This window comes from Bos grunniens, chromosome 17 (assembly GCF_055505025.1).
Source record: "Bos grunniens cultivar Pamir isolate PY7600 chromosome 17, Bosgru_T2T1.0, whole genome shotgun sequence".
Taxonomy (NCBI): Eukaryota; Metazoa; Chordata; class Mammalia; order Artiodactyla; family Bovidae; genus Bos; species Bos grunniens.
The window spans coordinates 7,165,972-7,191,966 of NC_141181.1; the positions used below are offsets into that span (position 1 = coordinate 7,165,972).

The 25,995-nt window shown below is 36.2% G+C and overlaps 1 protein-coding gene across 10 annotated transcripts in view; it reads left to right on the top strand.

Annotated features, from left to right (window-relative positions):
* LRBA (LPS responsive beige-like anchor protein) overlaps nt 1–25,995 on the top strand; it is a 758,928-nt gene that overhangs the window by 172,699 nt on the left and 560,234 nt on the right. For 8 of the 10 annotated variants that reach the window (XM_086346372.1, XM_086346374.1, XM_086346378.1 and 5 more), the window contains exons 23-29: nt 936–1,108; nt 1,966–2,119; nt 2,523–2,703; nt 5,678–5,805; nt 6,232–6,339; nt 10,689–10,845; nt 15,113–15,560. In XM_086346372.1, the coding sequence (XP_086202498.1) occupies nt 936–1,108; nt 1,966–2,119; nt 2,523–2,703; nt 5,678–5,805; nt 6,232–6,339; nt 10,689–10,845; nt 15,113–15,560 (1,349 nt within the window). The remainder of the gene's footprint in view (nt 1–935; nt 1,109–1,965; nt 2,120–2,522; nt 2,704–5,677; nt 5,806–6,231; nt 6,340–10,688; nt 10,846–15,112; nt 15,561–25,995) is intronic. The other 2 variants (XM_086346373.1, XM_086346375.1) reach the window with 1 other exon arrangement.

Consider the following 25,995-nt stretch of genomic DNA (forward strand, 5'->3'; position numbering starts at 1 on the left):
CCTTGAACTGTATTTGCATTGAGTTGAAATAGAACAAGTGTATATACTTACATTTTATTTTGTTTTAAAGTTGGTTGATAAGCTGTTTGCGATTACATAAATGTGGTGAATATGAAGATTTTATTTCTTATCTTTAGCAGGGTTTGATTTTTAGTGTAAGTTTGTTAAATGGCAGCTTTTATTGTTAGTTTCACTACAGTATCATTAAAAGTTACTACTTTCAGGTTTCACTGTTAGCCTATTTTTAGCTTTTATAAAGGAAACATTGGAAATACTTTCCCTTTACCCTTTATTTGATGACCCCAGTCGTAGTTACGACATTAGTTTTTCTGCTACCTTCCTGCAGAACCACCTGCTTTGTATAATTTTATGTACAAAATATGCAGTTTAAAATTGTTCCATGAGGTCTGTTTGTGAGCGGCAGGAGCCTTTGTGAGATTTAGAGGCATAGCTTTCTTCTTGACCAGTATCTCAGAGGGATCCATGAACCACTGAGGTTCCATGTTGTCATTTCCCACTTGATTCAACTCTTACTGCTCTCCTTCTTCCTTTTTTATTGGTTTGGTCTTCATTCTTTTGTCTTTATTTTTGTTTTTTCTTAATTCTAGCTAATTTATAATCTAGATGCAGCCTTTCTTTTATGTCAATACTGAAAATCCAAAACTTCTTGATTCATGTATAAAATGCTGTATTAACTGGTGATAACACTAACATGGTTCCAGGCCAGTTACTGCTGAATTGTGCTGGTTTAGCATTTTTTGTAACTTTGCTTTAAATGTATCGTTATTATTCATTAATAATTTTTCTCTGATTTGGTTTCTTAGTGTCTTGAAATGTGAGTATTTGTTAGATGAATTGCATAGACTGTATTAGATGTTAATGCCTTCTTTTGCAGTTGAACTTACTTTATTACTCTTTTTAACTTTCTCTATTAGATGTCAAGGCAACAGGAGCAGCCCGGGCAAGGAACAGCCGACACAGTTAATGGACAAAGGAGGGATTCCAGGTCTATATTCCGTATTCCTGAGTTCAGATGGTCTCAAATGCATCAGCGTTTGCTCACTGACCTATTATTTTCAATAGAAACAGACATACAGATGTGGAGAAGGTTTGTTCATTTATTTATTATAGAAGATGTATATAAATTTTAGTCTTTGTTTTCAAAGAAATTTATTTAGTTAACATTCTGTAGTTAACTGTAGTCATTTAGTTCAAAAGTAGGATATAAATTATTTCTGTGGTAGGGTTTTATTGAATTAATGTTTATTCTCTTACAAAAGTGAGGTATTGTATTAGAATACAAAAACTTGAAAATCAGAGATTTTTCTTTCAAAATATTTGCTGATGATTTTCTGTGACATATTTTATATCATATAATTTGCCTGAATGTAGGTCTACCAAATGCATTTATTTCTAGAAGAAGTAAAAAAATAGGATTTAGATAAAATATCTAATTTTCCAATGTGTTTTTACTATAAAAAGTCTGTGTATTTTAGATTATCCTCCATTGTGTGATTTATGATTTTTAAAAGTGCCTAATTTGTTTATTGTTAGTTGTATTCTACTCTTACTCTGTTTAAAAACATTCCATGGCATTATCTAAGAAAATGTTACTAGAAAATTCATTTTTAATAGCACATGTAGCCCCATTTACCTCTTAGTTTTTGTTGCTTCAAATTTTGCTCCTAATTTAGGGTAATTTAGTTCAACTTTTATATTAAGTGTGAGATCAATAGTATTTATTGTTCAGAACTGAAAAACAGCACAGATAGTAACCATTGATATGGAATGGTCTACATATTCTGAGGAAGTATACACCCCCCAAAATGCCTGCTGCATCATTATATTTCCTCAGCTTTCAAGATGAGGCAAAAAAAGCACCCTCTTATCCTCCCTTCCCTCAAGTAGGCAAATGTGATTTCCTTTCTTTAGCATTATGAGTAAACATCATTTATCTTTGGACAGCCATTCAACAAAGACAGTTATGGACTTCGTGAATAGCAGTGATAATGTCATCTTTGTACACAACACAATTCATCTCATCTCTCAAGTGATGGACAATATGGTCATGGCTTGTGGGGGAATACTGCCATTGCTTTCAGCTGCTACATCGGCTACAGTAAGGACTTTACTATGTAGAATTGGTGTGAAAACATGATTTGTATGTTCATATTGATTAAAACTTAAATTTGGTGGTTACTGTACATCATAGGTTCTGTAATTCAAAAACAGCAGAATCTGTTATAATTACTTGAAAGGACCTCAGACTCTGTCCCAGGAATGATGGCACTAAAGAATGTTTAATTATCAGGGATGAATTAGTTAGTGAGGAATATGACCGACAGTGTTTCACCTGTATGTGTGCTTTTTTTTTTTTTAGAGGAAATGATAAGGAAATTCCTCTGTTGAACTAGATTTATAAAAGCCAAACTTTTTATAAAATTTAGAAATTTGGGAAATGTATCTCATAAAATTGGATTTTTATCAATATATATATAAATGTCAAAATTTATTCCTTACAGCATGAGCTGGAGAATATTGAACCTACTCAAGGGCTTTCAATAGAAGCCTCAGTGACATTTTTGCAGAGATTAATTAGCCTTGTGGATGTACTTATATTTGCAAGTTCTCTTGGCTTCACTGAAATTGAAGCTGAAAAAAATATGTCATCTGGAGGAATTTTGCGTCAGAGTCTCCGACTAGGTGAGCTGTTAAACCCCATTACTTAGGAATTTACTTAAATTTTCATTAATACAGACATATTAAGTTGAATATTTTCTTTCCCCTGTTGGTGGGAAAATATGTGCTAGGCAATTTGTCTTATGATACTTTTTACTTTCCAAAGAGTAAAGGACTGTGTATGCATTGGCTATAGTAGTACTTATAAGGGTGGATCGAGGAGGAGGATATGTTTTGAAAATTCTACAAAGTTGATTCTGGTCAGCATTACTCCCTGCAACCCCCAGTCGCCTTTTGCTTTGAAGTAGTGCTTCTCAAATTTTGATGTGATTTGTACACATGGATCACCAGACGATATTGTTAAAATGCTGATTAGCTTATATAGGTCTGAGATGAGGCCTAAAATTGTCCTTCTAGTAATTCTCAGGTAGTGTTGATGCTGCTTCTCTTAGAAACACACTTCGGTAGCAAGGTTCTAAACTAGCATCGTTCAAGTGTAGCCATTAATCCAAATAAGTTGTGATAAAATAAGTTGTGGTAAAATCTGCTCTTCTCCTGGAGGCAGTTCTTCCTTGAGTTTTTAAGTGATATCTGAAATTCCTTAGGTGAAGAAAAATTATTTTTCTCTATGCAGAATGTTTCCTGTATCTAGTTATAAATACTGAGACTTTGTTGATGATTTATTTGCTTATTAAATGGAGAGAAGTAGGTGGAGACGGAGAAGGCAATGGCATCCCACTCTAGTACTCTTGCCTGGAAAATCCCATGGATGCAGGAGCCTGGTAGGCTGCAGTCTGCGGGGTCTCTAAGAGTCAGACACGACTGAGCGACTTCACTTTCACTTTTCACTTTCCTGCATTGGAGAAGGAAATGGCAACCCACTCCAGTGTTCTTGCCTGGAGAATCCCAGGGTCGGGGGAGCCTGGTGGGCTGCCGTCTATGGGGTCGCACAGAGTTGGACACGACTGAAGAGACTTAGCAGCAGCAGCAGCAGCAGCAGGTGGAGAAAAGGGGACTAAGAAATGAAAGCAAAATCTTTAGGAACCATGGCCATGTGAAGACAGATTAGAAATAAGGTACCTATGAAAATATAATATCAAAAGTGGAACGTCTAATTAGTTAATAAAATATTTTCCCATATTTAGCAACAACATCTACACTTAGATATTCAGACGTACTTAGATTTTTTTTGTACAATGATTATTTTCACTCAAAATACCATTCAAAGTACTTTTAAACTCAGGATACTCTAAAGAACTTGGTATACTATTTTTAGGGAGTTGTTTTAAAATCTTAGTTAAGAGTCAGATGGTAAGCATGACAAAACAAAAGCTATCATTTACTATTGTTATGTGTCATTTCTGATTTTCACATTGAGTCAGCAGTCGTTTTCTCCCATTCATTCATTTGTATTTTCTTTTATTCATGAGGAAATTTGAGATAAAAGAAGTTAGTTAACTTAATGAAAATTCAGAAGCTCTAAATTGGCAGAGTAGGAATTTGAATATAGTTTTACTAGTATTGCTGTTCTTTCTGTTATAGGATACACCATTAAACTTTATATCAATAATATAATTAAAATATTTAGAACCCATTACTTTGTATGTGCCATTTTTTAAGCCTCTCCACTTCCTGAAAAGAGTACACTTATAGAATCGAAAGTAGAAGCCTACACTAGCAATGCTTCTCTATACTCAAGAAGTATTAAATTCAGAAACTAGGAGAATACTCTGTCTCCCTCTGTTTTCATAACTATAGAAGAAAATAAAGAAATAATTCAGTGTACTCCAGCACCACATGTTCTCCTTGTTCAGGACCACTTAATAGAACCTGGTGAGCTTGGTCACAGCAGTCCAGATGTTTTGATCCCTGGTCGCCTCACCCCTGTGTTTGTGAAGTTGGAAGTGAGGAGGTCAGATGGCAACAGTAAGAGTAAACTGTGCCGCTGAGACTGACTGACACTAGGCACTCAAATGTGGTTTTTAGCTTTGTAACGCAGACCCAAACTTGATGCTGTACAACCCTCTGACAAAAGTAGTTGGAACGTTTTTTGCTGGGCCTGACCCCAGACTGCACAGAGGTGTATTCCATGTTCTCTCTCCCTCCCTCTTCACTGTGTTCCTTCTCTTTTTCCAATTCTGTGGCTCTCTTTGGGCACCTTTCTGAACATTCTCCTTTTTCAATTCCGTGTGTAGTAGCTGTATGAGAGTCAGCTGGTACTTGAAGTTATCACTTACGTTTGCTATTTTGTTCCTAATTTGCTCTCCCATTTTTGTGGAGACAAATACTTTTAGGGCTACCAATTTGGCTGGGATTGGAGATGATTACATGCTATGAATCAATTCATAGACAATTGTGTATTACCTAATTCTTTAAAATTCACAGTTAATATCTGAATAACTTGAGTTAACTGCCTGATAAGTGAGAAGTTTAGAGAGGTAATTTTGGATTGTATATTCATCACAATCTCCTTTTTGTCCCCTACCTTTTGAACTGTTTTAATGAAAGCCAGTAAAAGATAGACCTTATAAATAAATATTCCCTTTAATGCTATACCCTCTATCAGTACCTATTACTATCATGCTGTAATCCTAAAAATTTTAAGAAAAACGTGCAGGTTTCTAGTTTAACTGTTGTACTTTAGTGAAGATAATAGAAGGACTAGTTGATGGCAATGTGATTTACTTTGTTTTCCTTCACTTTTGAAATTTTTTCTTCCCTATCTTTTCCTCCATAAAAGATTATTTCAGGTAACTTATGTGAGATCTAAGAAACAGTCTAGTGTTTCTTAAGGTTCTTGAACTGATTCTCTTTTAGCAGTGGGCCCTATAGATTGGCTACCAGAGTCAGCAAACAAACAGTGGGTGATAAAGCCCAGGGATATTTTAGGAATTTGCTGAAGGTGATCTGTTTCAAATAAAATCTTATGCAACTTATTTAGGTGGGTTTTGTCAGTCCCATAATCTTAAATACAGTTTTTTCTTAAAATAAATTGCAGTGTGTGCAGTGGCAGTAAGGAATTGCTTAGAGTGTCAGCAGCAGTCACAGCTGAGAAGTAAAGGCGAAGCAGGAAAAAGCCAGAAAATGGCACACAGCCTGATTCCCACTGGGAAGTCTGCTGCGAAGGTAAGCCTGCGGAATAATTAATTAAATAAGAAAGCATTCTCTTATTTTACAGTTAAGATCTTAAGTTTATTTGTTCATTTCAACATAAAGTTAAATAAATCTGACAGAAGTCCTAAAATAGTTATTTTAGTCTGTGGACATAACCTTCAAATATTTGTGTTTGAGTATACAGTAAAGATTTGCTTATACTTCATCTTGTCTGCTTTTCCAAACGTTTACTCTCCTTGTGTGCACGATACTTTCCCTCCAGACACGTCAGTTTGCATTTCACGTGCTTGTTGGCTCCCTTCTATACCCCCCACCTCCGTCCTGACACCCAAAAACAGAAGCGAGGAGGAGGAGGAAAACAAGCTGGGGCCCATGGAATAGTGTGTTATTTTTTAGAATGTCTGTGCAATGTATGTTTATATGTTTTGTCTTAAATAGAGTCCAGTGGACCTTGTAACTGGTGGTATATCTCCAGTGAGAGATTTTGACAGGCTCTTACAAGACATGGATATTAATCGACTTCGGGCAGTTGTCTTCAGAGACATAGTAAGTTACAGTATTTCTTTCACATATTCTCTTAGCTGATACATATTTCCTCCTAGGCCCACAGTATTGAGAGTGAACACTTTTTGTGATATAAAATCATCAAGTAGAAATAAGACTCAGATACCAGTTGTCTTGACAATGATTTTCGAATCTTAGAAGGTATTGTTTATATACATGGAGCTAATATATCAGAGTGTTGCTACTGATAACAATACATTATTAGATAGTAAGCAATGTAAGTGCTTTATGTATTATCGTTAATTCCAACAACTTCTTGAGTTGTGTACATTGTAATTCCAGTTTTATAAATGAGGAATTTGAAGCACAGAGAGTTCATGTCACTTGTTAAGCTAATGGAGCTAGAAAATGATAGGATTCAAACTCATCAGTCAAACACCAGAACCTGTGCTTTGAAAGTTTTATATGATATAAAGTTCATGACGATATATGGAAAAACCACTACAATATTGTAAAGTAATTAGCCTCCAATTAAAATGAATAAATTTATATTTAAAAATAAATAAGTTAAAAAATAAAAAAAAGTACATGACGAAATGTTGTTTATGGTATTTTTTAAGTATTTTAAAGGTGAAAGATAGGTTTGTTTTAGCTAATTTTGATACATAATATGGCAGAATTTCATGTAGAAATTGTAATGTTGTATAAAAAAGCATAAACATGAAAATTAAAATCATTTGTGATCCTACTCACTTGGATTTGGAGTATTATCGTTAACATTCACTGAACTGTTACTGTGTGTTGAGTACTAGGCTGCTCTATACTACACATAAGTTTTTTAAAAATAAATTTTATAACTTCAGTTTTAATTTTCCTTTCTCTGTTTTAGTGTACTCCTGATTCTTCATGAAGTATGCAATTTGTTAGTAGTAGTTGTTATTAGCTATAGCTAATAGTCTTAAACACTTATTTCATATTAAGCATAGGACTGGATGATTGATAATATATTATCTCCTTTAATTCACACAATACTTGTATGAGAAAGATAGCAGTATTAGCTTAAATTATCTGCTTAAAACCACAAATAGTGATAGGTAAAAGTTGAGTAAGGGCCTAAGGAATCTGATTCTTGAAATTGTCATGTTAACCATACTTCAAATTTTCATCTTAACTAACATCTGTATGTACTTAATTATGCTCCCTCTCTGGATCTCAGGTATTTGCTTTTTGGTAACTGTATTATTCCTTTTATTAACAAAGCATCACCTTTGTGTTTTTCGAAACCCACTGCCTGTGGTCTACTGTGGAACCAAATATTGCTGCTTCCTTCTCTCCCCATTCTCTTGGAGTAGTTATTGAGTCTATTGCCCTATAACTTTGTATTTCCTAAAATGAATTTTAAAAATCTACAATAAGTGAAGTAAGTCTGGCATTAAAATTTTTCTGATGACTTTCCTATAACATTTAAAATGAAATCAATACATGTTACTCTGCCTCTTATTATATCACAATATTTGGACAGAGAATTAGAGCGTCTCCCATGTCTACCATGTCATTTCTGAAAGTAACAAATAACTTTAATTTTTTTGGTAATTAGAAAAGTGATATAGTCACCTTATAGGACTTTTAGAAAAGAGAAAAGAGCTTATTTCCCAGGCTACATCCAGAGCCTATTCTAGCATAAGCAAACTTTGAAGAAAAAGGAAATTACCTAAGATTAGGGATATAAATAAATCATTACCTAGAGGTTAAGAGCTACGGTTTTTAATCACTCTAATCTGAGTTCAGATTTGCTTTTGCATTCACTGTGTGCCCTTAGGTAAATTACTTAACTTCTGTAGGCCTCATTTTATGTATGTGGGTTAATGACTGTAGCACAGTGCCTGACTCACAGTATGTATTTAATAAATGACAGCTACAGTTGAAAACAAATTTGTTTCGGGAGCTAGGTCTTAAACATAAGGATCTATGCGATATTTCTTATTTGGGCATAAATCAGGCATACCCTGTATACTTCATACTGTAGTTACTAAACACTGAACATGCTAATGGGCTAAATAAAGATTTCAGTTCAGTTCAGTTCATTCACTCAGTCATGTCCAACTCTTTGCGACCCCATGAATCACAGCACGCCAGGCCACCCTGTCCATTACCAGCTCCCAGAGTTCACGCAAACTCACGTGCATTGAGTTGGTGATGCCATGCAGCCATCTCATCCTCTGTTGTCCCCTTCTCCTGCCCCCAATCCTTCCCAGCATCAGAGTCTTTTCCAATGAGTCAACTCTTTGCATCATCAGTCCTTCCAATGAACACCCAGGACTGATCTCCTTTAGAATGGACTGGTTGGATCTCCTTGCAGTCCAAGGGACTCTCAGGAGTCTTCTCCAACACCACAGTTCAAAACCATCAATTCTTTGGCGCTCAGCTTTCTTCACAGTCCAACTCTCACATCCATACATGACCACTAGAAAAACCATAGCCTAGACTAGACAGATCTTTGTTGAAAAAGTAATGTTTCTGCTTTTCAATATGCTATCTAGGTTGGTCATCACTTTCCTTCCAAGGAGTAAGCGTCTTAATTTCATGGCTGCAATCACCATCTGCAGTGATTTTGGAGCCCAAAAAAATAAAGTCTGACACTGTTTCCACTGTTTCCCCATCTATTTGCCATGAAGTGATGGGATCATATGCCATGATCTTCATTTTCTGAATGCTGAGCTTTAAGCCAACTTTTTCACTCTCCTCTTTCACTTTCATCAAGGGGCTTTTTTGTTCCTCTTCACTTTCTGCCATAAGGGTGGTGTCATCTGCATATCTGAGGTTATTAATGTTTCTCCCGGCAATTTTGATTCCAGCTTGTGCTTCCTACAGCCAAGCGTTTCTCATGATGTACTCTGCATATAAGTTAAATAAGCAGGGTGACAATATACAGCCTTGACGTACTCCTTTTCCTATTTGGAACCAGTCTTTTGTTTCATGTCCAGTTCTAACTGTTGCTTCCTGACCTGCATACAGATTTCTCAAGAGGCAGGTCAGGTGGTCTGGTATTCCCATCTCTTTCAGAATTTTCCACAGTTTATTGTGATCCACACAGTCAAAGGCTTTGGCATAGTCAATAAAGCAGAAATAGATGTTTTTCTGGAACTCTCTTGCTTTTTCGATCATCCAGCGGATGTTGGCAATTTGATCTCTGGTTCCTCTGCCTTTTTTAAAACCAGCTTGAACATTTAGATAGGTAGAAATAATTTATAAAACATTAAGAAGCCCAAGCAAGTTATTTGCCTACATTGTTAATGTTGTTACCATTGGTAGCAGTTATTGTAATAGATGGTAGGATTATGTGGCAGAAGAACATAGGAGTTTCTGGAGAAAAGGGTACATTAAGAAAGGAAAAATGAACATATCTTTTCCATCAAGACTAATAAGGTGTTACAGATGAACCTAAAAACTACCAAAGATTCTTGTCAGATTATAAATACATCTAATAATCCTGTTAAGTGGATATGTTCAGTAGACTCTGAAATTTAATTTTTCTCTGAAATTGTGTCCAAAACTTTTGATAATCATTAATTGGTAACTTTAAAGCATTATTTGTACCAGTTGTTTCCATTTATTTATCTCCTAGGCAACCATGTTCTTTGTTTTGTTTATCCTAAATTTATCTGCTACTTGAGTTTCAGAATTTGATGGACAAATTTTGACTTTTTCCTTTAGATTCAAATGTATTTTGAAAACTTATCAAAATTCATGATGTGTGCAATGTTCCTTTGAAAATGGGGAATTTTATTAGGTGAAGCGGTCATTGATATGTATAGGTGATCTGTAGAGCTGAGATGAAGCCTGAACCTCTTTAGAGATCAGCCTGGTTTGTTCTTTTCTTTCTCCAGACACTATATTAAGTCCTAGTCACTTGGTTGTCTATATTCCTTTGAAATACTCTTGAAAAGTTCTTTAGCATCTAGTTCTGTCTCTGATAACCTCACTTTTAATAATCTCAAACATTTGTCTTTTAGGAAAACTGTTATTCTGATTTTCTTAAAACATAATTTAATTCTTATGGTTGGAAGTAAAAATAATGGTTCATATATAATTATAGTTGCTATTTGATTAATCTTATAAAGTATATTACGACATATCTCTTCAGATTGAGTTACTTAATGTAAAAAAAATGAGCCAGCGTTTCTCTCCTGTTTCACAAGCATAAAACTAACATATACAGGCATTTTTTCAAGAGTCTTTGTTCAATTTTTGCTCAGGTGAATTCATTACTATTTTCTATGTATATCGAAAGATTCGTGAATGTGTTTTGTATTTGAATGTTGTCTTGTAAAATAAGATTCGAACGTGTTACTTAGTAGTGGCATGGTTAACTCCTTTTATTTTCTCCCCAGGAGGATAGCAAACAAGCACAATTTTTAGCCTTGGCAGTTGTATACTTTATCTCTGTTCTTATGGTCTCGAAGTACAGAGACATTTTGGAACCCCAGAATGAAAGGCATAGCCAGTCTAGAGAAACTGGTAGTGAATGTGGAAATTTGTCACTCCCTGGTAAGTTTCTGTATTTTATTATCTGGCATCCAAAATTCAAGTAAAACATTACCTACTTACGGCAGTTAAAATATTCATCCTGGAATTTAAATCCATTTGTGTATACATTAATGAGAGCATGCAATTAGTTTTATTAATAACGAAGTATTTTAAGGACCCTGTAGTTAATTGCACCTGAGACGTGATTGCTGTTTTAAGTGAGTCATCTAATTAAAAAATAAGGGAGAAAACGTTATGGTTTACGAATAAAGTATTAAACATTTTTAACTCAGCATTTGTTGTGAAGAATAACTTATATTCTCTTATAAGATATATTTGTTTACAAATAAGTGTAATAATTGGCGTTATGTATAATATTAGCTGCCAGTTATAGATGTATAGTTAGAGAAGCAGCTAATATAGGAGTAGCTCCTCCCCAACAGAGGAGATTTCTCTATCCAATCAGTATTCATTTGGTACCTCTTAGGTACTTGTTCATTACTGATGAGCATAAGCAAAAAATCTGCCCTCATGGAGCTTGTATTCCAGGAGAATAAGTAGAAAATGAGTTTATATAATGAAACAAATTGCATAGTATTTTAGAAGAGGTTAAGTCTTAAGACAATAAAAATTGAGTGGGGAAATATATCAGGAATAACCAGGAGAAAGGGAGTGTGAATTTTCACTCCAAGGAGAATGGGAAATTATTGGAGGGCTTTGAGTACAGGAGTTAGAATTGATGTACGTTATTAAAAAGTAGAATGTGGAATTTTGTTAAGATTACATCGTGTATGGCAAGAAAAAGTGGAGTTTCAGTTATGGAACTGTGTTACAGATTACCTCAAAGCGAAAACTCCCACCTATTTTAGTCTTGTTATCATGATTCCGTGACTTTGATTCAGATAAGGCACAGTGGTAATAATTCCTGCTCCAAATGATGTTTCTGGGGTTGGAAAGTCTGAGATAACGTTTCTACTCATTTATCTAGCGCCTCAGCTAGAATAGCTCCAAGAGCTAGGGCTGATGGACTAAAGTGACTAGGCTGGGGTTGTGTGGAGGGGACCTTGCTACTCTCAGCTAAATTCCTTTGTTTTACTCCATTAGTTTGGAGGTCCTTTATCTCCTATATGGAGGTCTCTCTACATAATCTTACCAGCAAGGTAGCCAGACTGCTTTCCGAGATGTTCAGGAATTCTGAGAATGCACAAACTCTTAGATCTTCTTAAAGATTGGGTACTGAACTGGCCCATTGTCACTTCTGCCACATGGGTGTAAGTAAGTCAGGCGCTGTGGGAATTTCTTCAAGAGATGGGAATACCAGACCACCTGACCTGACTCCTGAGAGATCTGTATGCAGGTCAAGAAGCAACAGTTAGAACTGGATGTGGAGCAACAGACTGGTTCCAGATAGTGAAAGGAGTACTTCAAGGGTGTATATTATCACCCTGCTTATTTAACTTATATGCAGAGAACATCATGAGAAATGCTGGACTGGATGAAGCACAAGCTGGAATCAAGATTGCTGGGAGAAATATCAATAATCTCAGATATGCAGATGACACCACCCTTATGGCAGAAAGTGAAGCAGGACTAAAGAGCCTCTTGATGAAAGTGAAAGAGGAGAGTGAAAAAGTTGGCTTAAAGCTCAACATTCAGCAAGCTAAGATCATAGTATCTGGTCCCATCACTTCATGGCAAATAGAAGGGGAAACAATGGAAACTGTGACAGACTTTATTTTCTTTGGCTCCAAAATCACTGCAGATGGTGACTGCAGCCATGAAATTAAAAAACACTTACTCCTTGCAAGAAAAGTTATGACCAACCTAGACAGCTTATTAACAAGCAGAGACATTACCTTGCCAGCAAATGTCCATCTACTCAAGGCTATGGTTTTTCCAGTAGTCATGTAAGGATGTGAGAATTGGACTATAAAGAAAGCTGAGTGCCGAAGAATTGATGCTTTTGAACTGTGGTTTTGGAGAAGACTCTTGAGAATCCCTTGGACTGCAAGGAGATCCAACCAGTCCATCCTAAAGAAAATCAGTCCTGAATATTCATATATATTCAGATTTTGGAATATTCATTGGAAGGACTGATGCTGAAATTGAAGCTTCAATACTTTGGCCACCTGATGCGAAGAACTGACTCATTGGAGAAGACCCTGATTATGGGAAAGATTGAAGGCAGGAGAAGGGGATGACAGAGGATGAGATGGTTTGATGGCCAACTCAATAGACATTAGTTTGAGTAAACTCCGGGAGTTGGAGATGGACAGGGAGGCTTGGCGTGCTGCAGTCCATGGGGTCACAAAGAGTCACACATGACTGAACAACTCAACTGAACTGAACTGAAGTCAGGCCTAGTCCATACTCAAGAACTACTCAAGGGGTTGAATTCCAGGAGGCATGACCTAGAGATCCATTAATGTAACAGTCTAACATAACCAGTTAGGAGTATTTTGCAATAATCTAGGCAGGAGGTGATTTGGGTATTGACCTGGGTGGTAACTGTAGGGCTAGTGAGAAGCAGTGAGATTTTGCATATATTCTGATGGTGAGAAAGCAGTATTTAAAAATATTAGGCATGCATATGTGAAATATGGAAGGTAGTCAAGAATAATTATAATGTGCAGTTGGACAGACTGAAGGTGAAACATACTCAGGCAAGGATAAGAAATTTAATTTTTGATATATTGTGTTTGCGATGTCTTTTAGACATATTAAAAAAATGTAAAGTAGGCAGTTACATTCAGTTCAGTTCAGTCGCTCAGTCTTGTCTGACTCTTTGCGACCCCATGAATTGCAGCACGCCAGGCCTCCCTGTCCATCACCCACTCCCGGAGTTCACTCACAGTCATGACCATTGAGTCGGTGATGCCATCCAGCCATCTCATCCTCTGTCATCCCCTTCTCCTCCTGCCCCCAATCCCTCCCAGCATCAGAGTCTTTTCCAATGAGTCAGCTCTTTGCATGAGGTGGTCAAAGTACTGGAGTTTCAGCTTTAGCGTCATTCCTTCCAAAGAAATCCCAGGGCTGATCTCCTTTAGAGTGGACTAGTTGGATCTCCTTGCAGTCCAAGGGACTCTCAAGAGACTTCTCCACCACCACAGTTCAAAAGCATCAATTCTTCGGCGCTCAGCCTTCTTCACAGTCCAACTGTCACATCCATACATGATCACAGGAAAAACCATAGCCTTGACTAGACGGACCTTTGTTGGCAAAGTAGTGTTACATACAACAATCTAAATTTGATTGATTGATTGAAATAGTGATATTTAATACTTGGAGAGTGAATGAGACCATTAACGATATAAATGTTGATATAAAAAGTAAAAGGATTAAGAACTGAGTACTAAATTCCACAAAGTTAAGAAATAAGGGAGAAAAAAAAGTGAAGGAAGTAAAGAAGGAATCACAATAAGGTATGTGAAAAGCTGGAAGAGTGTTACCAGCCTGGAAGGAATAATCAGTTGTTCCTGTTATGTCAAGAGCTGTTAGGTCGAGAATTGCCATTGGATTTAGCAAGATGGAGCATTTTTGTTGAAATGGAATCAACACCTGATTGGAGGGAATGAAAATCAAATAGAAAAGGTGATGTTCCTTGTGGGACTATCTTTTAAAGCTCATTGAATCATTCATCCATATAGGGTTGGTAACATGTTTTCTAGTAGAAACTATGTCTGAGGTAGAGGTCTTGGGACTCTTATCTCAAAAAATGCCGTGTATAAGGCACAGAAGCCCATACAGCAGATTGTAAGCAATTTTGTGTTGTGTATGTATTATGGCATGAGTAGCAGGAGATGAAGTTGGAGATGAATAGTGATCTGGAAAATACTTACTGGTGGACCTAGTACTTGCCGGGCATTGTTGGAGGCCCAGGCATGGTCACTGGTGCTGGAGGTGAAGTGTTAATGAAGACAAATTCGCTACCCTGATGAAGTTTACATCCTAGCAGACTTATATTATTGAAGAACCTTGAGTATACGCTAAGGATTTTGGACTTTTTCTTGTAGACCAATGGCTTTCAATCCTGTATTGCTACCCATTGGTATGTCATATTCAGTTTGGGGTTTTCTCAGATACTTTGCTAACCTTATTTATTATTACTATTTTATTAAACTATTTCACTATATGTATATTTACTCAGTACATTTTATAGATTAATTTGTTTTAGCCTTTTAAAACGTGCTGTATATTTCATAATCTAAAACAATTAGGAGTGAATGTACCTTTTTAAAATTATTTGTAAATCTTTTTTATTTTTACTTTTCTTCTTTTTCTGGGTAAGATGTAGAGGACTCACCAGCAGCATCAAGCCCATTAACTCCAGCATCTGTGGAGGAATCTGAAAGCACATCACCTGCTCCAAGGCGGAACTCAGGCACTGGGGGAGAAACAGCTCCTGGGCTAGGCAGCGGCGCAGACGTGGCTGCTCCTGGAGTGCCTCCGAGCGTCGGTGCCGGTCCCGATGCCATCAACGAGGCACTGTGCACTCTTTCTTCAGAAGTCAGTAAATCTCAGGAAACCAAAAGTGATGGAGGGAATGAATCGGATAGCAAGGCTGCACCATCAGTTCCAGTTTCAAAAAATGTCAACGTGAAGGACATTCTCCGAAGCTTAGTAAACATACCAGCAGATGGAGTCACTGTGGATCCTGCCCTTCTGCCACCAGCCTGCCTTGGAGCTCTTGGTGATCTCTCTGCTGAACAACCTGTGCAGTTCAGATCTTTTGACAGGTACTATAAATATCTTTTGTATTACTCAGCCATTAAAAAGAATACATTTGAATCAGTTCTAATGAGGTGGATGAAACTGGAACCTATTATACAGAGTGAAGTAAGCCAGAAAGAAAACACCAATACAGTATACTAACGCATATATATGGAATTTAGAAAGATGGTAACAATAACCCTGTATACAAGACAGCAAAAGAGACACTGATGTATAGAACAGTCTTTTGGACTCTGTGGGAGAGGGAGAGGGTGGGATGATTTGGGAGAATGGCATTGAAATATGTATAATATCATATATGAAATGAGTTGCCAGTCCAGGTTCGATGCACGATACTGGATGCTTGGGGCTGGTGCACTGGGACGACCCAGAGGGATGGTATGGGGAGGGAGGAGGGAGGAGGGTTCAGGATGGGGAACACATGTATATCTGTGGTGGATTCATTTCGATATATGGCAAAACCAATACAGTATTGTAAAGTTAAAAAATAAAATAAAATAAAAAAAATAGCCTTTTGTTTTAGCATCTTATAAATACATGCATTATAATGGAGTTTAAAGATTAAGCAGGAATTTAACTTTGCTAAATTTTGTAGCTTCAGCATTAAAAAGGGATGTTTTAATCTAGTTTTTAAAAATTATGATATTTTGTTGACGGGTTTGTATATCATTTCATTTTTTAAAAATTAAATTTATTTATTTTAATTGGAGGCTAATTACTTTACAATATTTTAGTGGTTTTTGCCATACATTGACATGAATCAGCCATGGGTATACATGTGTCCCCCAGCCTGAAGCCCCTTCCCACCTCCCTCCCCACCCCACCCCTCAGGGTCATCCCTTGCACTGGCCCTGAGCACCTTGTCTCATGCATTGAACCTGGACTGGCAATCTGTTTCACATATGATAAAATACATGTTTCAATGCTATTATCAACATAATCATTAAGATTGTTTAAGAATAATGTTAATATTACATTCAGTTCAGCTCAGTTGAGTCACTCAGTCATGTCTGACTCTTTGCGACCCCATGCCTCCCTGTCCATCACCAACTCCCAGAGTTCACCCAAATTCACGTCCATCAAGTCGGTGATGCCATCCAGCCATCTCATCCTCTCTTGTCCCCTTCTTCTCCTGCCCCGAATCCCTCCCAGCATCAGAGTCTTTTCCAATGAGTCAACTCTTTGCATGAGGTGGTCAGAGTATTGGAGTTTCAGCTTCAGCATCAGTCCTTCCAGTGAATACCCAGGACTGATCTCCTTTAGGATGGACTGGTTGGATCTCCTTGCAGTTCAAGGGACTCTCAAGAGTCTTCTCCAATACCACAGTTCAAAAGCATCAATTGTTCAGTGCTCAGCTTTCTTCACAGTCCAGCTCTCAAATCCATACATGATTACTGTAAAACCATAGCCTTGACTAGACAGACCTTTGTTGGCAAAGTAATGTCTCTGCTTTTGAATATGCTATCTAGGTTGGTCATAACTTTCCTTCCAAGGAGTAAGAGTCTTTTCATTTCATGGCTGCAATCACCTTCTGCAGTGATTTTGGAGCCCAGAAAAACAAAGTCTGACACTGTTTCCACTGTTTCCCCATCTGTCTGCCATGAAGTGATGGGACCAGATGCCATGGTCTTACCTTTCTGAATGTTGAGCTTTAAGCCAACTTTTTCACTCTCCACTTTCACTTTCATCAAGAGGCTTTTTAGTTCCTCTTCACTTTCTGCCATAAGGGTGGTGTCATCTGCATATCTGAGTTTATTGATATTTCTCCCGGCAATCTTGGTTCCAGCTTGTGCTTCTTCCAGCCCAATGTTTCTCATGATGAACTCTGCATAGAAGTTAAATAAGCAGTTTGACAATATACAGCCTTGACGTACTCCCTTTCCTATTTTGAACCAGTCTGTTGTTCCATGTCCAGTTCTAACTATTGCTTCCTGACCTGCATATAGGTTTCTCAAGAATCAGGTCAGGTGGTCTGGTATTCCCATCTCTTTCAGAATTTTCCACAGTTTATTGTGATCCGCACAGTCAAAGGCTTTGGTATAGTCAATAAAGCAGAAATAGATGTTTTTCTGGAACTCTCTTGCTTTTTCGATCATCCAGCGGATGTTGGCAATTTGATCTCTGGTTCCTCTGGTTCCTTTTCTAAAACCAGCTTGAACATCTGGAAGTTCACGGTTCACGTAGTGCTGAAGCCTGGCTTGGAGAATTTTGAGCATTACTTTACTAGCCTGTGAGATGAGTGCAATTGTGCTGTAGTTTGAGCATTCTTTGGCATTGCTTTTCTTTTGGATTGGAATGTAAACTGACTTTTTCAAGTTGGCCTGTGGCCACTGCTGAATTTTCCAACTTTGCTGGCATGTTGAATGCAGCATTTTAACAGCATCATCTTTCAGGATTTGAAATAGCTCAACTAGAATTCCATCCCCTCCACTAGCTTTGTAGTGATGCTTTCTAAGGCCCACTTGACTTTATATTCCAGGATATCTGGCTCTAGGTGAATGATCACACCATCGTGATTATCTTGGTCATGAAGATCTTTTTTGTACAGTTCTTCTATGTATTCCTGTCACCTCTTCTTAATATCTTCTGCTTCTGTTAGGTCCATACCATTTCTGTCCTTTATTGAGCCCATCTTTGCATGAAATATTCCCTTGGTATCTCTAATTTTCTTGAAGAGATCTCTAGTCTTTCCCATTCTGTTGTTTTCCTCTATTTCTTTGCATTGATCGCTGAGGAAGGCTTTCTTATCTCTTCTTGCTATTCTTTGGAACTCTGCATTCAGATGCTTATATCTTTCCTTTTCTCCTTTCCTTTTCGCTTTTCTTCTTTTCACAGCTGTTTGTAAGGCCTCCCCAGATAGCCATTTTGCTTTTTGCATTTCTTTTTCTTGGGGATGGTCTTGATCCCTGTCTCCTGTATGATGTCACAAACTTCAGTCCATAGTTCATCAGGCACTCTATCAGATCTAGTTCCTTAAATCTATTTCTCACTTCCATTGTATAATCATAAGGCATTTGATTTAGATCATACCTGAATGGTCTAGTGATTTTCCCTACTTTCTTCAGTTTAAGTCTGAATTTGGCAATAAGGAGTTCATGATCTGAGTCACAGTCAGCTCCCAGCCTTGTTTTTGCTGACTGTTTAGAGCAAGTTGCATATTAAATAATTTTCTTCTTTTGTTTGTTGCAACTTAGAAATCACTTATTCTTCCAGATGGCTATCTTTCACTCCCCTGCTGTCAATATGTGCCAGGCTTTGTGGAGAAAGTGGAAATCTGTGAATTCTGGCAGACTCAGGAATTCATCTAAGTGTCTGTCTTGACAGCTTGAGAGAGCTGACTGTAGATTGCTGATTTCGTTGGTTCTGTTCTAAGAAACCTTCGGCTAATTTACTTGAGATTTTTCTTTATATTAAATTTACGGTAAATTTTCTGAAATTCTCTCTGTAAGACGTATATTTGAGTTATTGAATTCTTTTATTTTTAAACTTTACAATATTGACAAGCTCTACCTTATAGAAAAGTTGCCAATTAAAAGAACTTTTACTTTTCCTGAACCTGTTGAGGGGAAATTGATACAGTACTCCATCCTTTTTGAATAGTTTATTGTGTTTTTTTCTGCTATACACAGTAAATTCATCTCAATAAGGAAATTAAGATAGATATCATACTCCCTTCAAATCTTCAAACACATTTCAAGTTTCATTGATTTTTCTCAGCAATGCTCTTTTTAGTAGAAGGATTGAATTCAGAATTGTATACTGTATTTTGTTGTGTCTCTTTATTCTCCTTCATTTTAGAAGAATAGTTCCTTCGTCTTTGCTTAAATTTAATAGCCTCGACCCTTTAGGAGGTGAGAGTCCATAATGTTTTGTGGAGTGTCCCTCAGTTTAGTTTGTCTAATGTTTCCTCGAGATTCGGTTCAATTTAAAGCGTGTTTGGGAGTAGTATCACGGAAGTGGCACTGTTTCTTCCTATTGTGTTCTGTCTAGTGGCACACAGTTTTATCTTGTTACTGATGATATTCATTCAGATCGTTTATTTAAATGGTATTTTCTGGGTTTCTCCTTGGGAAGAGGTACTGTGAAACTGTTATCATCTTCATCAAATGATTTCAATACATTCAATATATGGCCTTATGATTTCCTGTTTTATAGAATGAATTATCCTGTTCAGTTGTGTTTATCTTGATACTGAAATTGTCTCTTATTTGGCCAGTGGGATTTCCTTCCAGTTGGCTTCTGTTTTCTTTTGACATATTTTCATCATAATTTCCTTCTGTCTGGTTGTTTATTTCATTGTGCCTTCTCTGTATTTCATCTTATCTCTTGATTTTCTACTTCAGACTTGCTGGCACATTAGACATTCAAGCTGGTTAAAATGATTTATATAATTAAGGTGCGCTGAACTCAGGGAATATATAATTTTATTGGAAAATCTTTTTGTCATCACCTTCTGTCATCTTGTTCCTTCTTCCTCCATCTAAAGTTTAGATCAAGTGTCCTAGAATGGTAAGACTGATAGTCTAAATTCCAGGTAAATAGCATATTGGTATATGTATGATGTGTTGTTGTAGATACAGTGGTTGCTAGAGTCAGATTTTTTTTTCCTTTTATTCCTTTCTTCCTATTATTTTTTTTTTAATTAGGGTTGTAGGAGTTATATATTGCTTCTGGAAATCAAACACAGCTGTGTGTGAGTTCTGGCTTGATTACTTACTTATTAGTGGATTTGGACAGATTACCTCATCCTCCTGAGTCTCAGTTTCCTGTATGACATTGTGATACTATATGGCTATTAAAGCGGAAAAAAAGCAGAACAATATGTGTTCGTGTGAAATGATATTGACTATATATTGATCTGTAGCACTTAGCATGAAGAAATCTAGAAGTTTAAAAGATTATGCGTAGTCTTATTGAGGGTATATTGTGGAGAGCATCGTGGTTCAGTTTATTTGAGGGAAAATTGGCAGTTAATTAAAGTTTAAAATATGCAAACTTAATTATATCTCTAGAAGTTTATACAGATGTATGCAGGTACAAGATGTTTTCTTCCTATAAGAGGAATTTCATAATTAAGCTAATACCTGTTGAGCTTTTACCCTGTTAAAGTGTTAAAGTGCATTGTTGTAGATAGGCAGGTAGGTGGGTAGACAGATACTGTTTTTGTTCTTACTTTACAGATGAAGAAACTGAAGCATAGGGAATGTAAAAAAGCAGCTTAAGCTCTTGTGCTAATAAGTGGTGGAGCTGAGATTTGAGCCATAGCCAGTGACTCTCTACCCTGTCATTTGGCAGTGCTATGCGAACATGGTTGCAAATGAAGAACTGGTTACATGTGTTGTTTCCTATGCATATGGTAAATACTCTGCAGCCACTGATGAGAGAGAGAGAAGCACAACACTATGTATTGATGTAAAATGATGTTGAAGATATATTATTAAATGAAAAAGCAGAGTACAGTTTAATTTGGGCTTTAATGGTCTTAAAAAAAAAACAAACATATATATGTTTCCGTATGTCTCAAAAAGTATATGACAAAGTGCAGTGACTATATTTTGAGGTGTAAATGATTAGGTTTTTGAAAAAATTGACAGTATTTATAAACTTGTTTAAATTTGTATTTGTCTTAGACTAAATAATGAGAAAAACTTGAGGGTAGGTTTTTATATTTAATGTATATTTCTAATATAATCAAAGTTGTTTCGTTATAAATTCCCCAATTTTCATGTGTTTTGGCATTTATTTCTTTTTAAATAGTGTAAAAAATTTTTGTGCCTTCATGATACCTTCAGTGAGTAGGTTATGAACCTATTCAGGAAACTGCAAAGGGAATACAATTTTAGAGATTTATTAAAATACAAAACAAAGGGGAATTTGGCAGTACTATTTTTCAGGAGGCTATTTGGAGCTTACATGTCTGGTATGCACTTAACATATTGTCTGATGGCAAGCAAACTGCTCTGGTTTCCCCCCCTCTTTTTCAAAGCAAGAGACACCTTTTGAAAAACTTTTCATGCAGCTTTAGACCAAAGGAGTATCTTTGAGAATTTCAAAGCATCCCTCTGATCGTGTATTTATCTCTGGAATGCTGTGTCAGAAATCACAACTCTCCTCATATCTTAAGAATTATCAACTTCCAAGCAATAGCTGGAAAGTTTAGAGTAACAGCTCCATGAGTGGAACCTTGCTGATAGGCTGCCAGGTTGTGGGCCTTTGTGGATGGCAAGGTGTTTGTGTTCATTCCCATGCCAAAATTCCTGCTCTTATCTCACTCAGAGATCCTCTCTGGTGATTAGTGGATACCAGGGATTTATCTTGATAAAGTTCAAGGGCTTTGTCTGGCTTTTCAGCTAGATCCTTAGGGACTAAAGTACTTGGCTTAAAATGCTCTTCTCCTTTAGTGAACTATTTGCATGTTAAAGAAAATAGCGTTTCTGTGAAAGTTTATGATATTTCAAACTGATACAGTTCTGAAATGGAACTTCTGAACCTTAGTGATCTGGAAGAAAATGTTGCTCTCTTTTTGTTGTTACTCAATAAAAAGAAATCTTCAAAAAAGTCTCCCTAGTTCAGGTAAGAAAAAGAAAAGTCAGCAGTGTTTATACTTTCTATCTGTGGAGGCTAAGGAAAGTTACTTCTTTCTCATTTGTAAAATGGGGCTAATAATATGAAGTGCTTACCTCTCGGGTTGTTAGTATAAATAATCCCCTCATGGTGGTGGTAGTTTGTTGTAAATGTAAGTAACATAATTCATATATGTCCTTGGCATAGTGCTTTACAGATACTAATTATTAAAGTTGGTGAGTATAAAGAAAAAAAGCTATAATATGTGGAATTTTATACTTTAATATTTCGTTATAACTTGAAAGTTTGGAAAAACAGCTTGCATAATTAAAGGACTTATCTGTCTTCTGTTTTTTTTATGCCAGAAAGTTTGAAGTGCTTTTTCTTAAAATTGATGGCATATATCAAAAATTCAGTCAAGGATTTCAGTTTATTTTAAGTAGAACCTCAAGCTGTAGGATGAAAATGATGCCATTTTATTAAAATTTTAAGACAGCCTTTACTAATCCATTTGCTCAGAGGTAAAGAATCTGCTTGTCAAGCAGGAGATACAGCTTTGATCCGTGGGTCGGGAGGATCCCTTGGAGAAGGAAATGGCAACCGACTTCAGTATTCTTGCCTGGAAAATCCCGTGGACAGAGGACCCTGGTGGGCTCCAGTCCATGGGGTCACAAAAGAGCTGGACAGGATTTAGCAACTAAACAACATTCCTAACAGTTTAGAGTCACACTTTATACATGATGAGTATGGCAGCTTAAGTATACCCTGTGTTGAAGATTTTAGTCTTTTACACAGAAAATTTATAGTAATAAAAACAGTAAAGGGAGTGAAAATATGAAATTTGCCTCCTACTTAATGTCCTTCTAAATGAATCTTTGTGACTGAATTTTCTTTGTTTTTATATAGCCCAAAGCTAAAGCATTATTATGTTACTTTCTCAGAGGTGATTTGAAACAATCATTGAATATGGAAATTGATTCATTCTATTTTTCTATTATGTACTAAGGAAATTGCTAAAGAACTCAGTTTTTCTTGAACAGACATATTTTTGTATTTTAGTAGTAGTACATATGTATTAATAATTTTAAATCTTGGAAATCTTTATTCTCATTGCTTATAGATTATAATATAGAATTATGTTTAAATGTTAATATAATTGTGATGGTTGTACAGTTTTTGAATATTCTAAAAACCATTTAATTTTATACTGTATATAAATAAATTGTATGGAATGTGAATTATATCTCAATAAAACTTAAAGGTCAGTATGAGGAACTGGTTCAAATTAGAGGCCCTTGTTTAGATAAACCTAGAATTGTGGGGCAGTTCTGCCATCTACCTTGACAAATTACTTTTCCTTTCTGAACTTTACTTTTTCAGTTTTTTAAATGAAAGTAATAAGTATGTTAGGATTATTTTGTGAATTGAGTAGTAATTCTTGACATATTATCAGTGCTTAATCTTAGCATTCATTAATGATTTGTTAAGTTTATATGATAGGATCATGTATTGTATGTATTTATTAAAGTTTGTATAATTGGATCACGTGAGAACACAAAGAATATAGTGAACATCGCCTTGGCTGTCTGGGGACGCTTAACCTTTGGCAAGGTTTTGAAAGGTGAGAAGGAAGATTGCTGGCAAACAGACTAAGCGGAAGGGATCTTGGTAGAGAAATAGCACGTACAGAGGATTGGAGCTGTGAAATAATGTACATGCTTAGTTCAAGAACCGTAAGAGCGTATTGCAGAAGTCTGTAAGGAATGCTAGTTAAATGTAAATTCATATAGGAAGCCACACTTCAGATGTGTTTGGAATGAGAATGTGTGAAAGATATAGAAAAATAAATATTTACTGAACTAAGTTATAGCTGTTATTTATGATTGAAAACATTATTAATGGCCCTTGTTTGAAGGAACAGAAATGAGGTCAGGTTCTTTTGTTATCTTTTATTAACTGTGCCATCTTGGAAGAATAGAAATTATGTGTTTTATGGGACATCTGTGGTAAATTTTTTGTTGTTGCTATCTTTTCACCATTTTGTTAAACATACAGAGAAGTTCAAAGTATTGTACAGTGAACATTTAGTGACCTGTCATTGAGATTCTGCAATTAGTCTTTGTTTGTTTACTTCATTGTACAGTTCTCCATATAACCATCTCTGTATCCATCAGTCTTACTTTTTTATGCATTTCAAAGTAAGTTGCAGGCATAAGATCACTTCGGTCTTAAACAGTTAAGGCGCATAGATCTCTAACCAAAGACCAATACAGTTTTTTAAGGTAAAGTGTACATACTATGATAGGCACAAATCTTAAGTGTTCCATTTTATGAGTTTTGACAAGTTAAACACCTAACCTAAATTTCCAGTCGAGTTGTCCTCAGTCTTGAAAGCTCCTTAACGCTTCTTCCTGGCTAGTGCCTATCCTACCCTCACAGACAATTATTGTTCTATATTGTTTAAACAACAGATTAATTTTGCCTTTTCTAGAGCGTCATGTAGGAAGTTCATGAAGGACTTACATCCTTACATCCTTAAAGGAAATACAAAGTATGTGTTCTTCTGTATAAGGCTTCCTTCACTTAACATAATGCTTTTAAGATTCATACATGTTATGTTAATCAGTAGTTTATTTCTATTACTATTATCCCATTCTATGTGTATACCACCAAATTTTAATTCATTTTTCTGCTTAAAGATTCAGGGCTATTTCCAGTTTTTGGTTGTTATTAGTAAAGCATTTCTTAATGTTATTATATCTATTCTTTATGGACTTAAGTTATGGTGAGGAAATTTATAAGAGTAGAATCGCCGGTACATAGGGTAGGCTTATGGCTTAAATTTCAAATATAGAAAAAACGGTTTCCCTTTTCTAAATACTAAATTGTTGCTCCTATCAGTACTTGGCTCTTGTATGAGTAAACTAGATCTTGCTAGTTGTTTCTTTTGTGGTCAAATATCAGAGTAGATCATCCATGTTCGCCCCTCTCCCATCAAAATAGCTTGTTAGCAAATAAATAGCTACAGATTTTCTTAAACAATAGGCTTGTGAAGTTTTGCCTTCAAGCAGGTAATTCACAAAGAACATTTTGTATTGTTTTGTGAATGTACTACCAGCACACGTGTACACATACACACACAGACACACACACACGTGCACACATGCAGGGGGGTGGTCATCCACTCCCCCTAAAGTCAATAATCTTCACGTGATACAAGCTACCGTGATTTAAGCACAGCATTTTGGATTGAGGGCTCAGGTGGCTGTTGCTTCTATTTTTTAGTGTATAGTTAACATTGGCAGTCACCCTTATAATGATGTGCCACCAGCCACCCCAGTACATTGGCTACGCCATGCCTAGCACAGAGAACTGGATTTAATTGGCAGCAGTGTTTGCTGTCACATGATAGGCACTGAAGTAAAACAGAACCTATTTCACTTCGTGTTATCTCTTTCGATGTAACAAAAGAAACAAAATGTATTTTAAAGTATTGGAATTGTATAATTTTCACTTCTGAATGCATTTATTGGGATCAAGTGTCTAAGTAACTTTATTTCGAAACTGAATAAAGCTGTTAAGGGAATACTTGAAGCTTGCAGTTACAATATTGTCAACAAAAGATGTGATTAAACAAATTGAATGTTGAAGACTTTAGGCTTATGGTTAACACCAGGTAATTAAAAGTAAGCACTGCTGTGGGAGTGCATTATATATCAGCTGTCCTCTTTACCTCATTAACTGTGTTTTTGCATGTTTATGGAGCTAACTTCAATTAAAAGTGCATTTTATGTTATGCCTAATAAGGTCTTTTAGTTACTATTTTGGCATAAAGTATTACCCTTTAATTGAAATTGGTATATCATAAATACCTGT